At 33.3% G+C, this 17,031-nt stretch overlaps 1 protein-coding gene across 1 annotated transcript; it reads right to left on the bottom strand.

Moving 5' to 3' along the window:
- Window positions 1–3,834: 3,834 nt before the first annotated feature.
- Window positions 3,835–9,638, bottom strand: LOC137708479 (putative galacturonosyltransferase 15). Its single transcript, XM_068447563.2, has 6 exons — window positions 9,044–9,638; window positions 8,448–8,491; window positions 6,862–7,014; window positions 5,143–5,724; window positions 4,742–5,044; window positions 3,835–4,615 (listed from the first exon to the last, which is right to left on the bottom strand). The coding sequence occupies exons 1-6, from the start codon at window positions 9,264–9,266 to the stop codon at window positions 4,331–4,333; spliced, it is 1,590 nt and encodes a 529-aa protein (XP_068303664.2). The 5' UTR covers window positions 9,267–9,638; the 3' UTR covers window positions 3,835–4,330.
- Between the last annotated feature and the right edge of the window lie 7,393 nt (window positions 9,639–17,031).

The following is a 17,031-nucleotide window of genomic DNA, read 5'->3' as shown; positions in this document are numbered from 1 at the left end:
GAAACAAAAAAGTGAGGGAATTAGGGAAAGATGTTGGAGGGAAAAGTGAAAATTATAAGAAAAGTTGAAAAGGAAACAAAAAAGAGAGGGAAAAATGAAAATTAATAAAAGTGGTGAGAAATTTTTTTTTTTTTTTTAAGTTATTAACTTTTTATCACACATATGACATATCTCACTATTTTTATAATGATACATGTGATATACTACTCCGTGTACCAGTCAATTATACGTACAAAATAAATAGATTTAAATCTACTTAATATATAAATAAATAAATATATATGTATATATATATATATACACCATTGGAACTTGATAGGATACGAATTCTTCGAAACTAATTTGAACGATCCCAAGAGTCAAACTTGTTTGTATATGCTTTGAGATCACATCAGCAAAAAATCGCAAAAAACAAACATTCAGAGATCAAGTAACGTGACAAAACTTTTCGACGCTTATAAACGAAAAATCATGATTTAACGGTTATTTTAACTTTGATTTTGATGATTTTTTATAGCTACACTCCTTGACCCTATATGAATACAATGAATGAGTTTGATCTTCAATTTAAAATATTTACACAAGTGGATACTACAAAATCTTATGTTATACTTGATGAAAGTATAAATAAACTCTAAGTGTTAGTTAATTTATTGTTTTTATGGGATACGAATTCTCTTAAACTAATTTCAATGATCCCAACCATCAAACTTGTTTGTATATGCTTTGAGATCACATCAGCAAAAAATCACAAAAAACAAACATTCAGAGATCAAGTAACGGGACAAAGCTTTTCGACGGTTATAAACGAAAAATCATGATCTAACGGTTATTTTAACTCCGATTTTGATGATTTTTTACAGGTACACTCCTTGACCCTATATGAATACAATGAATGAATTTGATCTTCAATTTAAAATATTTACACAAGTGGATACCACAAAATCTTATGTTATACTTAATAAAAGTATAAATAAACTCTTAAGTGTTAGTCAATCTATCGTTTTGATGGGATACGAATTCTCCAAAACTAATTTCAACGATCCAAACTGTCAAACTTGTTTGTATATGCTTGGAGATCACATTAACAAAAAATCACAAAAAACAAACATTCAGAGATCAAGTAACGGGACAAAGCTTTTCGACGGTTATAAACAAAAAATCACGATTTAACGGTTATTTAAACTCCGATTTTGATGATTTTTTACAGGTACATTCATTGACCCTATATGAATACAATGAATGAATTCGATCTTCAATTTAAAATATTTACACAAGTGGATACCACAAAATCTATTGTTCTACTTAATGAAAGTATAAATAAACTCTAAGTATTAGTCAATCTATCGTTTTGTTGGGATACGAATACTCCAAAACTAATTTCAACGATCAAAACCGTCAAACTTGTTTGTATATACTTGGAGATCACATCAACAAAAAATCACAAAAAACAAACATTCAGATATCAAGTAACGGGACAAAGCTTTTCGACGGTTATAGACGAAAAATCATGATTTAACGGTTATTTTAACTCCGATTTTGATGATTCTTTACAAGTACATTCCTTGACCCTATATGAATACAATGACTGAATTCGATCTTCAATTTAAAATTTTTACACAAGTGGATACCACAAAATCTTATGTTATACTTAATGAAAGTATAAATAAATTCTAAGTGTTAGTCAATCTATCGTTTTGATGGGATACGAATTCTCCAAAACTAATTTCAACGATCCAAACTGTCAAACTTGTTTGTATATGCTTGGAGATCACATCAGCAAAAAATCACAAAAAACAGACATTCAGAGATCAAGTAATAGGACAAAGCTTTTCGACGGTTATAAACAAAAAATCACGATTTAACGGTTATTTTAACTCCGATTTTGATGATTTTTTATAGGTACACTCCTTGACCCTATATGAATACAATGAATGAATTCGATCTTCAATTTAAAATATTTACACAAGTGGATACCACAAAATCTTATGTTGTACTTAATGAAAGTATAAATAAACTCTAAGTGTTAGTTAATCTATTGTTTTGTTGGGATACGAATTCTCCAAAACTAATTTCAACGATCCAAACCGTCAAACTTGTTTGTATATGCTTGGAGATCACATCAACAAAAAATCACAAAAAACAAATGTTCAAAGATCAAGTAACGGGACAAAGCTTTTCGACGGTTATAAAAGAAAAATCACGATTTAACGGTTATTTTAACTCCGATTTTGATGATTTTTTTACAGATACACTCCTTGACCCTATATGAATACAATGAATGAATTCGATCTTCAATTTAAAATATTTACACAAGTGGATACCACAAAATCTTATGTTGTACTTAATGAAAGTATAAATAAACTCTAAGTGTTAGTCAATCTATCATTTTGTTGGGATACGAATTCTCCAAAACTAATTTCAACGATCCAAACCGTCAAATTTGTTTGTGTATGCTTGGAGATCACATCACCAAAAAATCACAAAAAACAAACATTTAGAGATCAAAGAATGGAACAAAGCTTTTCGACGGTTATATAGGAAAAATCACGATTTAACGGTTATTTTAATATATTTTTATATGGTATAGTATTATTATTTTATTTCTTTTCATAATTATTTTGGTAAACTTCTCATAATTTGAATGATTTTTAATGTTTGGTTTTTCTATACTTAGTTTATGCGGAAGAGAGTTCTGACGTGGAAAACCTTACTGAAAACATCTTCAACATAACTCTTCAAGGCAATAGATGAAGCTAAAGCTTCAATACAATTTCATGATGATCGATGTAAATTGAAGATTTTGTAGATAGAGGTGTAAACTTTTGAGAAAGACTTACAATCTTGAAAACAAAAACTCTTTCATTTTGCATATCCTTGCACATTTAATATTTGTAATAGATTAGTAGTGTATGTATTATTTTTTTATTAGGCTCTTATTTTCGAATGTAGATATAGTACTTAAACGACAAATGTTTTAATGTTTTGAAGTAATATTTATGTGGCAATGTGTGATATGTGCAAATTTAAAAAAATATATATTTTTTTCTTAACGGGTCATAACGGGTCGGGTCAGTTTACCCGTTGGGTAAAGTGACCCGACCTGTTAAGGACCCGTTAAGATAACGGGTATGACACGACACGACCCGTTAAAATAACAGGTGTTACACGAAAACGACACGAACACGACAGACACGACCCGTTTGCCAGACCTATGCATATGGTATAATCATTAGTTAACACACTTCAAACAAAAATACTCCATCATCTTTTGTTTTTGTTTGTATCGATCAAATTTACTACGAGAGATTCTGGTAGAGCCCACTTATTAGGGCAGTTCAGACAACTTTCAACATCAAACAAGAATTGTGTGGTATCAGATGAGACCAAAATACAGAAGATGTCATGTTTTTGTAAGGAGTGTCCTACTAATGACATGATCGGGCTGTTTCTACTCAAAGTTTTCTCCCACCAACCATATGTATTGTTGTGGTATATTATTGCTTTTACCATAACAAAGGTAAGTACATGCAATGTTGACAACGCATTGTCATCCCTTGTTGTATGGGTATGATGAGAACTAGAGAAGATATGACTAAATGCCCTACCCAACCTAAAACATACATTGATGCATGAGCATGTGACTGTGGGCCGTTAGATGCATTACGAAACTAACAATGCCCCATAGTTACATTGTGCGACTGCAACTGATGCTAGCGCTACTCGAACCATTTATCTATTGGCAGTCCTAATTATTCTCTTTTTCTTTGTTTGTTTTCAAAATACACCAGATAAATGTTATAGGAATCAGATTACTCTAAAACTTGAGAAAAATTTTGGTACATAAGCAAGGTTGAATAGCCTTACTAACAAGTTTTGTCATTGATTAATCTAAGCATTTCAATTACCTGAGTAAAATTTACAATAGGGGTGGTGCTATCCACGCCCCTTTTTACTTCTCACACTCTCAATTTTCAACTGTCGGGTCGAATAAGTTGAAGAAGATCAAATGATATAAATTAATCATGGGTGTGCGGATAGCACCACCCTACAATATAATGTCTGAGAGATACATCCATGGAAGCTTTATATCCCTTTATATGCATTGAAAGGTTGAATATCCTGATTCTATGGTATAATTGCATCGTACGATACCTTCTTCGTTTATTGTCTATCATGATTTATGGACATGAAATAACACCATCTGAAGTGTCCTGAGCTGAGGGTGAGCAGAGACTGAAGCCGAAAACCTTCTTCCCTCTGTTCCCCAACTCCGCTTTCGGGATTTGTCCCAAAATGAATATCGAAGAGCTAAAGGACTTCGTCCTCTTCACCCCATGATTCTACATTGCCTAACAAACTTGTTTGAACTGTTTACATGCTTGTTCCACAAGCCTCTTACCTCTGGACACCCAATCTCGAGCCATGGCTTTGATGGGCCACTGAAATGGATGACCGAAGCAGCTTCCAATATATCTTTGGGAACCTCTGGAGATCGAGAACCTAACCCAGCCACATGCCATAATGGGTCAATAGGATGCACATGACCCTCAAATGCAATCAACGCCGGTGGAACCATTCCTGGATGCCACAATGTCAGCCCAGACTTCTGGTTCTGTGAAGTGCACATAGGATATTAGTATCAAGTTATCGAGACTCACGAGTCCAGAAATATGAATGTTTTCCTGTTTACAAGCAGTTTCCAGTCACAAAATACTGGCTAATGTGATAATATACTTACAAGTTTTAACCATTGATGGTACGTTTCTGTAATATTGGTCTGCCGCCAAGCTTCAAGATCAAAGACATTCATGCCATACAGCCACGCACAACGATCGCGATCGAAGTTGGATGAAATGATAGGGTGTGAAAAATTGAAGTAGTCACTGTAAGTTCTTCCAGGGCAACAGTTGTCACCGCACCATGAATTGACAACTGCACCAACAACATTTCCATTGAGATCCAGTTCCCACAAAGATGATAAGTCATGTTGTACAACAATATCATCGTCCAAGAACACTATCTTGTCGAGATCTGGAAAAAGCTGTGTGGCCCATGAAAATTAGATGATATCATTACAAATTCACATTCAACGTCATCCACTCCATCAGGGAATATCTGTGAAAGAAATAGAGCAATTACCTCGGGGATATAGATTCGAAGAAGGTTCATAAGGGAAAGGCAGCTGGGACTCAGAGCTGCTAACAATCTTTTATGTTCTCCATCGGATTCAAAATCATCTTCTTTCAAATTTCTATAGTAACGTCTCCAAATCTGGCGAAGGATCTCTAGCATCTCCTTGACTCCAACATTTACCTCCTGAGACCAGTCGTACTGGTGTAGCCCTTTAACTTCCACCACTGCTGATTGAAAAGAATTAATTGCAAACCATGCATGCATTGGAGTATAAGTTTTCTTGTCAGTCACTATGTGAAAAATCAATTTTTCGGGCTTGGCTGATTTTTGGACCGTAGAGGAGATAACAACAGAAGCTGCGAGCACATTATCAGTTAGGAGAACTAGGTGGTGAAAGGAGGGATCAGAAAGTCGAGAAACATATTCAGGTGGAGGTAAACGAGATCGAGCTATTGCATTTACAGCATATTCCTCTGCTAATTTGAGGCAAAGGCAATGTATGCTCTTGGGCACACCATGTGAGGCTAAATGCCAGTAAACCGATTCCCGCTGTCTGGCTGACTGAACCTTGTGTTCCATTCTTGATAGCTGCATTAAGCAACAAGCTATTCCTCAGTTAAGTTTTATATTATTATCAAAAGATATTCAAACTGATAGCAAGTCATAAACAATAAAGGAAAAATTAGTATCCGGTCCCCAGTTTTCTAATGTTCATTGACTAAGATCTTATTAGTTTTTAGATTTTGATCAAAGTCCCTAACATTAATATATTAATGAATTACTATGGACCAACAGGAAAATTCACCCTTGCCCATTCATGAATTTACGACTCAATTTTCAGAATTTTTAACGTATATTTATATGCTAGTTTATCACAGGTTTTCCAAGGAAAAATTTGCAATAGCGATGACGAATGCATACATTAACTTCTACTTCAAGCCAAATTTTGAACTTTAAAAAGTTCATTTGTCCAACTAATTGCAGCTAGCAACAAGTAGCCAACATTAAGAGAGAAATTTAATTGAAACACTTTACAACCTTTCGAAGTTCTTGTGGTCCAAATGCTGGCACATTCCAACAATCCCTATTAAGAACTAGAGAGGGAAATCATCCATGTGAAAGATGCTTAACTTCAAGGTTTTGCATAGAAACAACATATTACAGAAGAAAAAAGTGCATGGATAGTGATGGTACATCAATCTTCAATCTACTGTCATCAGAAACTGTTTATTTGATTGAACAAACAGCCAAGGAACACTAGTTAGATATAGTTGGCAGAAATTTTGGAATGGACTACTCACACATTTTAGTAGTTCTGCATACGTGGGTTAGGCTAGTTGGCTAAGGCAGTGTGTTCTGCCTCTTGTGCCTAAGTTCGATCTCCCTCCCCGGTAGATTAAATTAATTATGGTGATAATAGAAACGATTAAGTTAGATTATGATCAGATTGGTGTTTGACAGTTCATCAGACCAAAACACAAGACAAATAATTTAAGCCAATAATACCAAAAGGGTAGGTGGAAGTTAGGGTTCTGGACCAATTTTTGCCAACCCGAAATGGTGGACTAAGACAATAGACATTGCATCACCCTTACCAGAAAACACACAAAAGTAGTAAAGGAAGAGGAAACAAAACTAACCGCTAGCTATAAAAATCAAAGTAAAAGAAAACAGATATACTGAGTGAGTCTAGTAAAAAGTAAAAAAATGAATTGAGTGTTTTACCATGGCCTTTGTTTTGAAAGCGAAGGCTTTGACATCGTGTTGCTTCAACGTCATCTCCTGCACCAATTGGTTAAACGACTCGATCCCTTGCTCATTATTATTTAAGTTACCATCCTTTGCTTCTAGCAGTGCTCTTGCTAACTCCTCTCTGAGCTTCATTAGCATTAACCACATCAAAACAAAACCTCTTAGATTATTACATGAAATGAACATGATAACTGTTTTGTTAACTAAACTACATATCAACACAACCCTGTTTGTCAACCAAAAACCTATGATCTAAATTACATATTAATATAATTTTGATTGTCAACCAAAAACCATTGAAATTACTATTATACCCTTTTACACATAACTGGAAAGAAAAAAAAAACATTAGAAAAGAAAAAAATTGGACATTCTAGTAATTTCACACAAACAAGTTTTTGCTATTTTTTTTATAAACCTCAGAGCCATGTCGTCCTATCAATGTCTAAACTTTGTCTCTTTCTCTCTCGTTTACACCCACGTCTACTTTTTCTAGCTTCCCCAATCCACTAATTTTTTTTTTTTTTTAACACAAATTAAATTTAATTCTTCATAAAATTTTAAATCACACACATAGTGTGTGTGGTGCATCTAGTTTCTTTTGGAGAAGACAATTATTCTACCCTGATTTATGAGGATGAGGATTCAAAATCAGACGCAAGGAGAAGACAATAGCCTGACCAACTAGTCTGACCTACATTTGTGACATGACAATACACGAGAATGAAAAAAACCAAAAACAAAAAGGCAGTGCCATTTTTTGCCACTCAAGCTAAATGAAGGTTTCGTTTTTAGCTGACAATTACATTTTATGGAATAGTCCTATTCTGGTTCTGGAAATAGACGTTTAGGGCTAAATATTGTATTTCCTGTTTGTTTTTATTTTAATCTTTCTAAAGATCAAGTGGACGAGAATAATACGATTGCAAGACCAACTGGCCACGTGTCCAGGAAAGCAACTGAGCGGAGTGAAGGCCAATACCGACACTCCCTCAAATGCACTTATCCATTGACTGTGCTCTGTATTTTCCTAGTACCAAATTACCATCGCCAACTATATCAGTTTACCAGAAATACCATTAGTCTTTTTTTTTCTTTTTTCTTTTTCTGAAAAGCCAGAAATACCATTTGTCAATTACAAAAAATCAAGTTAAATGTATAAACTGTATCAGAATATTTTTCCTTTTGAAATAATTCTTTTTTAATAAACAATAACGTTAGCAAATTCAATATGAATTGGTGAATATTGAATCTGCACCAAGTTACATAAATTAATTATTTTTCAACACTACAGTAAAACACTATTTTCTTAAAAAAGTTTATTAATTGAACTAATTCATTTTTAACTCAATTTATTAAAAGAGGCGTACACTGCTTTAATTAACTGAACTAATTAGTTTTTAACCCAATTTATTAAAATTAGACAAACATCTTTTCTTTTTTTTTTTTGAGAAACGTTGGATAAACATCTTTGTTTTTCTGTTTTGTGCAAAATAACTGTTTAATATGTATATAAAAAGAAAGTGAAGTTGAAATGGCAATTTCGTGGGAGCACTTACTGTAGATTCGTCACCCCCGCTGAAAATCCTCCAACCTACGCAGTCTGCAGCATTTGCCAACACGCAAAAAAAACAAAACAAAAAGCGAGTAATAAATTTGATGACAAAACAAGAAATTCCGCTTCAGAATCAGAAATCATTCTGAGATATTCATAACGCAAGGTACAATAGCAACAGCCGCATGATTACAAATGATTCTTAGGATTATTTTTACTTTTTACACATTCTTTATAATTTCAACCATCGAATCAAATAAATTGAAAGAAAATTAATCAACTAAGACTAATAAAAATATGCAAAAAATAAAATAAAGTGCACCCTTAAACAAAAATCCAAACGTACAACCACGTCACAACAAATCCCAAAACTCTTTTTACACTAAAATTTTAAGAAAATTAAAATAAATTAAAAATTAATTACTCAGTACTATAATTTGGTAATATTTTTTTGGAACTTGTAAAAGTGATTTTAAATTCGAATATCATGGATAACGAATTAGATATAAAAATTAAGTTACCCATTATGTGATTTAACCGAATTCTCCTTCTTCTTACTCTGTAAAATATATCTTTGTACTTAAAAAGAGATAGTGTTACCGAGAGTGGAAGAGCAAGCAGTGGCAGAATCAAGGACAATGACCGCAATTCTGACGAAAAGGAAGGGCAAAACTAGTGCGAGAACCAGCAACAACGGCATGACCGTCCGGCCGGAAATCCTCCGAGTCGCCACCGTCGCCGGAGACCCGGGAGTCCCCTTCCCGGCGCCGGCGCTGGATATCGTCAGCCTCTTTATCCCCGTCGTAGATATATAGAATTTCATCTTCCTCCACAACAGTGGCAACAGCAACTCCGCCTCTGCAGCAGCTTCATATCAATGCGACGGCTATGGTCGGCCGGGCCAGAGAGCGGAGAGCAGCTGCCTCGGGCTCAGTCGAGATCTGACCGTACACAGAGAGCGAGTGGGATTTGTGGTTTGGAATTGGAAGGAGGACGAGGTCACGGGCTCTGAGTTGTCGAACAAAGGCCAGAGAGAAACAGAGTGCAGTTCTGTTTTTAGAGAGAGAGAGAGAGAGAGAGAGAGAGAGGAAAAGCCAAAAGCAGTGTTCAAAGCCGCGGGAAAGAGAAGGAATTTTATAGGGTATTGTTATGGGAGAGGGGGGAAAGAGAGAGAGAGTGTGTGTGTGTACGAGCCAATTAGTTAGAGAAATAGTAAGTTTTTGTACCTGGGATTAAGGGTTAATTACTTATTTGGCCTTGGCTTTTTGCAAATGGCACCGACAAATTGTGACGCCCTTCGTAATTCGCTCGCTTTTGTTTTGTAATGGGCTTAGGCTGTGGGCTACTTATGGGCCCACGGGTCAGCCATTCTGCAGCTCTGTAATTTTGCCGACATTTCTTACCCGATATTTTATCATCCATCATGGTGAAAATTCTTCTTTTAGTTTCTCTTACTGTTGAGATTTTTGTTAACTACCTTTGTCTGTGAAATAATGGAAACGAAGTTTGTGTGTGCAAATCACTCTTTCTTTTTTTATACAAGTGAGATATTAGGTGGCTGAAAATTCGAATTCAGGACGTTGGGTGTAAAGATGAATCTTTTCAAGTCCTAATTAATTGAACTAAAACATAAATTTTTCAAAATAAATTGCTCACATTCAGATGTTATTAGTAAACCAACTAGTACTACATTCTACTGACATTATTTTTCACTTTTAAGTACACGGTCTCAGCTTCGACTCGACCGTATGCCGTATTATATTTATGCTAAATTCGATGCCTAGTTAGTAATTAGTGGCTGACTCATTATGTGGCTTAGCTGAATTTCTTCTCTTGAGAATAGAATACCCCTTTCCTTTTAAAGTAGAATATCTTTGTATGAAAAAATAAAAAAATTGTTATTGACACTTTAAAATTTATTTCTAAAAATAAAAGGTTTAAAGTGTAAAATGAGAATTTTGAAGTGCAAATAACAAATTCCTAAATAAATATTCTTAGTAAAATAGTTTTTTTTTTTTTCAAACTTAGTAAAATAGTTAAAAAGATTTACATTTACACTGTAATCAAGTCTAAAGTTTGATTTCTCTGCTCCAATCTTGTTTGCATCAAAAAAGAACGAGAAATGTTAAGGAGACTTTCTCATGAGTGAGATTCTTTATAGACTCTCTATAACTTCATCTTTTTGTCACAATTTTTGTACCAACATTATAAAATATTTTGTAAAAAATATGAAGTGGCAAAAAGTCCATAGAGTCTCCTACTTTTGAGAGAATATGAGAATTATTGTGTTATGAAATGACGTGGGGTTACATCACTTTATTCATCAATTAATGGCAAATTGGCAATTGATCAGGAGCTAAGCATTAATCAAACATTACACAACTTTAATTAATTTTGGTATGGAAATACATTGACATTAAAGTAGCCATCAAACTGTTTATCGACATTAATTATTTTTCAAGATGGTTCCTATTTTAATCTTCAAATAGTGGAGAGATTTTTTTCAAGTATCGGGTATTCAAGTGCAGAAAATAACATATTTTTTGTACTCTTCAACTTATTTTATGATACGTGGAGTGTTCGCTTAAATACCAGTCGCTTGAAAAATTTGTTTCAAATATTGACATGAACTGATGAATGAAAACTTTAGAGTAGTTGTGAGTTTTGGGACCCCTTTTTTTTATTCATTTTATTATTGATAAGGGGATGGAAGAGAGTTTGAAAGTATTAAATAATTTAAGGTTCACTTGTTCATATATAGTTAAGTGAACTAGTTTTTCTAATATACAGGGTTCACTTGAAGATCAATTAACTTATTAGTAATAATGATTAAAAGTGTTATTGATTAATGGTCATTTATTACTACTATAATGTTCTCGTTTAGTAATATTTTTTTTTCACTTCTGAGAATTTTAAATCAAACTTTCATAAATAACAAATGTAATATACAGGTATAAGAAGATATACATATACAAAGGCAGTATATATATATATATGTACTGCCTCAAGATTTTACAAAATTAGAGTCAAGTTATCTTAGGCAATATCAATTCAACCACATTCTATATCACCATAGGAAAAATATGAAAATCACTCATCAGATTGACCCTTGGCTTCGACTTAATTCAAAACCTGAATAATTAAGTTTGGTGGTTCATAATTTATTATTTCAAAAGTGCGATCTAACCTAACCCAGAGTCTATTTACTTCCCTTTTGTAATTATCATTTTGATCTAGAATCAACTAGTTCTTCGTTTAATGATATTAACTCTTAGTCATTGATCTCTAGCTAATAAGTAACAGTGATCGGTAGGCATGCCTTTGGCTTTGGTTTTTCTCACTGATGAACAAAAATGGATGCATCAATCAGACAAAGCATGCTGAAACATCTTCTATGACGACTTGCCGTGAAAATCTGGGAAGTCGATCCTCGTCATTAATTCTTTGCTTTTCTACAAAGACATGTTGATGCATGCATGCCATATAAGTGCAAGATGTTTTTAGTACATACATTAATTAGTTCTTAATCTGGTGATATCTCTCTTTTAAACGTAAGAACGAAAAAAAATTTAGTTCTACCCCTTTTTAACCGTTGATTAAAAAAAAGCATGAGATGAGTTGTAAAAGAAAAGCTTTACGTTCGAACATTCATGCAGGGATGGATCTAGAATGTTAGAACGGGGTGGACTAAAACAAAGGTCCTTAGATGTTAAAATGGTTGAAGAAGTTACATGGATGAAGATTGTTGTCGATGCAAATTTCTGCCATCTTCAGTTTTGATGAAAATGCACCTGCAAAATAATCAACATCTTTGATCAAAGACCTAAGCCTCACACGCCCACGAGGTTGGGGAGGCGGGGGGGGGGGGGGGTGGGTTAGGTCAACGGATCTCTGATATTACTTACTTGATTGGAGTCAATCTTCAAATGTGAATGTATTAAAGATAGGATTTGGGTAATTAATCCTTATCTTTAATTCCTTGCCAAGGGCAAGTGAGCTGTGGGCAATCGTATTCTGTTGCTGAAACCTCCAAGGGTGTGAGCTGCGCGTGGGAGTACTTGAGAAGCTTGCCCATTTATTGAAGGCAATCTTGTCTTTCTTGAATAAAAGTTCACGTATCGTCTCTAGAATTTTTGAGATTATTTTAAGCTTCACAATTGTGTTAATGAAGAAGAAGAAGACTATACCTTATTATTACATTTTTCTCCAAAATATCGGTTGAGATATAGCCCAACCCACCCAAGGATGATCCGCCACTGATTGTTGGGTCGATTGGATAATACGTATAATATAGTTCGTATGTATATCGAAATGCTAGCAACTTCACGTATGAGGTGGCTACTTGAAAGTTTTATACTTGACTGAAAAATGGATTAAAAAGGTTTTTCTAATTAAATAGAAAAGTTATATGTTTAATAGATAAACTATATGTAATGTATAGAGTACTTGATTAAGTATAAATCATGGTGTGGTTAATTATTTGTACTAATTTTGGAGTGACCTTGTTGTTGTATCCATGTCTGCATGCACATGCATTACTTTGGATTTTGTGGGCAAGATCTTAGTCGGTCCAATAAATTAGTTCCCATGCACCAGTACCAAAACGATTACTTAAGTCCAGAGCATATAATATTGTTCCTTACATGTGGTTTTTTGTGTCATGCATATTTTTAGCACAAAATGAGAGAAAAAAAATATTATAAAATGTACTATCTAGCTATAAACAAATATTTCCTAGGAAAATATATACAGTTAGAGTACTGTTGCTATATATTTGACAATATTTACTGATAACCTATTTAATACGGATTACAGGTATATAAACGGTAGATTTTCACTGCTTTAAAAATGACGATTAACAAGGTAATTAGTAAATATGATACAAATAACATTATTATTGTAAATTATAAATGATATTACTACTCTAAGAACTAAGGAGAGGGAGTAAGTTTTGAATCCAAAACGCAGGATGTTGAAAAGAAGATCATATATGTCCATCGAACAATTCACTACTTACTAAATAGCGCTATCCATACAAATAAAAAATAAATATTGGAATGTTTTCTGCTACCTAAATAAACTTGCATAACACGTTTCATTACTAAATTTATACATAACAAGTAAAAATCTTTTTTCAAAAGAAGAACAATCTCGAAATATTTGAATAATGTTTTCGAAGATTTGATGTTTTTGACAACTCTCTCTTTTCAACCAGACAAAGGTCCCATTGTTTGAATTAGAATATAAAATCAAAGAAAAGGTAATTTAAATCCACACTTTAAAGCTTGCTAGATTGCGAATCCTCTCTCAAGATTTAGGTCAAAAGAAGCAAATCACATTTTTCTCGCATTTGGGAAGTTTTCATGACCAAAACTACATTTTTAAAAGGGGTAATAAAAAGGTATGACAAATTGAGCAATTAACGCTTCATCTTTCCCCCAGAAAGTAAAACCATTAGAACAAGTTGAATTCTTTACATATTTTTATTGTTTATTTATTTATTTTTGAGGCACACAAGAAAGTTTGAAGTGTATATGTTATCATTATAATGTAAAAGAAAATTAGAGGGTGACAAGGACGGATTTCGTTATCCACTGTGAAAACGAGATATTTTCTTAAAGGAGTTGATTTTCACATCATTTTAAACTTCGCACACATCTTTATTTAATTATGGTTATTCGATTACATAAATCAAATAATATAATAGACAAAATTAAACAAAGCTCTGAAGGAAGATGAAAAAAATGTATGTTTATCAGTACCTTCACCAAGTTTGTTTTGAGCAACTAGAAGTCCAAAATATATACATTTGGAGATTTATTTCCCCAAGGAAAGTGATACATTTTAAGGAAAACTAACGAAAATTCATCAAAAACTTTAGTTTTAATCAAAATGATAAAATAAAGGTGTAAGTAAATAGTATCAGAAATGACATTTTAAAGTAAAAATGTTATTAACGTTAAAAATGAATAGTATTAGAAATGTTTCGTTAAGATTCCTTACATTTTATAGTATGAAATAATACATCAATAAGAACAAATTTGATTGTAACCGCTCAGTCTCAATTTCAAAAACATTTATAATTTGATTGTAACCGCTCAGTCTTAATTTTAAAAACATTTATAGTTTGAGTGGTTAAGAACTATTTACTCGCGTAAGTTTGTTACAGTTCTATCATGTTCAGATATGAAAAATCTCCAATTTTTTCGGGAGTAATCAGGAAGATTCAAACCTACGACAGCGAAGTATGATATGTAGTTTTCTCGTCGATCGTGACCTTGACATACAGTAGTCGACTATCATGTCACAAATTTCTTTTGCTTAGAGGTTGACGCCTCACAACACTATTTTTTTGTTTATCGAACACAACACATTGGTTGATAATTAAACCGATACGCGCTCCAGTAATGAGGAACCATAAGCTTAATAAGCACGTGAAATCAGGACCTACAATTTAGGCTGAGTTTAGGTTATTGAGGAAGGTGTAATTTATATGGAACGAATTTCTTGTGATCTGGTGTTCTAATTTTAGGTAAAAAACAAATGGTAAAATATAAGAGCTCGTTTGGATGTGTTTTTAAAATGGTTGAAAACGTTTTTAGAGAAAATATTTTTAGGTTCCAAAAGCATAAGTGCTTTCTACAAGAAGCACAAGTTATGTGCTTCTTCCAGGAAGCACTTTAAGTGATTTTCCAGGATTTACTTGCATTTTTACTAAAGATTGGTTCCAAAAACATTTTCATCAAAAACGTTTTCAGTTATTTTAAAAGCACATTCAAACAAGCCCTAAGTGATCAAGCTGAGAAGTTAGGTCAATCTCAAGAACTATTTTGATTATAAGAAGTTGTAAAGTGATCAAGCTAAGAAGTTAGGTCAATCTCAAAAACTATTTTGAGTTGTTGCTTTATCATATCATCAGTTTCTTCGATATCTATCACCTGCTATACATCTAAGAATGAGCATTAAGAAGTTCAACCGATCAGGAACTCGAGTGTTTGGAAGACTTCCCTGAGCACAAGCTCATTCGGCCCAATGATAGCAGGAAGTCCATTTCTCAAAGTCTCGCCCTCTGGATGTGGATACCTCAAACTTCAGCCAAAAAAAAAGTGAAAAAATCATTAAAGATAGTATATATATATATACATATAAAGCGAGAACTCCAGTTTAGTAAAGCTTTTCAAGATGTCAAAAATGTCCATTTATTTCCTTCACAATCAAAACCCAACAAATTCAAAAAAATAAGGACAAACTAGTTATTTATTAAATCAAGGCACCACAACGTTGATGAACAGCTTCTATGTAAATTATTTTCCTCAATTTGGGTTTGAAAGCACATGCCTATAAGACCATACCCTTGACCTAAAATCTAAAGTTTTTAATTCAGAAAATTTAGGTTTTAATCCAGAAACAGTTTTTCTGCTCCAACCCTTTTGGCTTAACATTTTTTAGTCTTAGATTATTAAAGAATGAATTATGAAACTCATGAAACAAACACGTGATAGAGATGTATAAACACAAGACACATGAGCAAACACATGGTTTTGGAAGATGGTAGAAAGAAAAATTTGAAGAATTATAGGAGAAAAGTAAGTTTTGTATGGATGTTTATTGGTTGTTGATCAACCAAAAGAGCCGTTGGGCTCAATTTTATTGGCTGACAAGTGGGAGACACACCCATGTGGATGGAGGCTCCACCACTAATCTTGGCGTAAATCCTGGCCTAAATCTGGTTTTTTTTTTTTTTTTTCTTTAGATTTTAGGTTTTAGGTCTAAATTAAAACTTGGGTTTGAATGAATTAGGAGAAATAGAAGGGAAATTATAGATTTTAGCCATGCGTTGGAGTTGGCCTAAGCTCAAGGTTTTTGCTAAAATCTAGGAGCCAAATAAAGAAATTACTCAAAGATGGCTTATGGTGGACTCTCATAATTATGGGCCCACAAAGTTTGTGCTCCCTACCTTTACCCAAACTTGAGCCTGGTAACATGCAATTTGGGTCCCTTTTGTAACATGCAATTTGTGGGTCCGTTTTGTAACATGCAATTTGGGTCCCTTTTGCCTGGTAACATGCAATTTGGGTCCCTTTTGATCCTCAAGTCACATCCACGGATACACATTATACACGCGGCAACAATCTAGTTTGCTTATAACTTGGCAATGTCTCAGGTACAAAATAGACAAAGAGAAGAAGGTCGAAAGTATTTCGGATCGAGAAAGATTGTTGTAAAGTGTTTTTAAATAAAATATGCTACAGAGATTAAATTTAGAAATAAAATTTACAAATCAAATGAATTGTTACTAATAGAATTGAGCACGTTTATCAATACTTAAGTAATAAATCAATCATCAACTTCCATGTCATTTAATTTATCAATTTTTTTCTCCAAATTTAGTCACTCTAACATTAAATGAAAGTATTTTTAAAGAAAATATTTATTAAATCAAATTTTTTTTGTAAAAATGTAAATTGATCAAGGAAAATCATTTTGTTTTAGTACAACATTATATTTTACACTGAGAAGAGGGAGAGTTCGGTTAAGCCACATAATGATCAATCTAATTTGGTATTAACTTCACTATCCATAAAATT

This window comes from Pyrus communis, chromosome 17 (genome assembly GCF_041283825.1).
Source record: "Pyrus communis isolate YQ-2024b chromosome 17, ASM4128382v1, whole genome shotgun sequence".
NCBI lineage: Eukaryota > Viridiplantae > Streptophyta > Magnoliopsida > Rosales > Rosaceae > Pyrus > Pyrus communis.
This window is presented reverse-complemented; position numbering and strand designations above follow the sequence as displayed.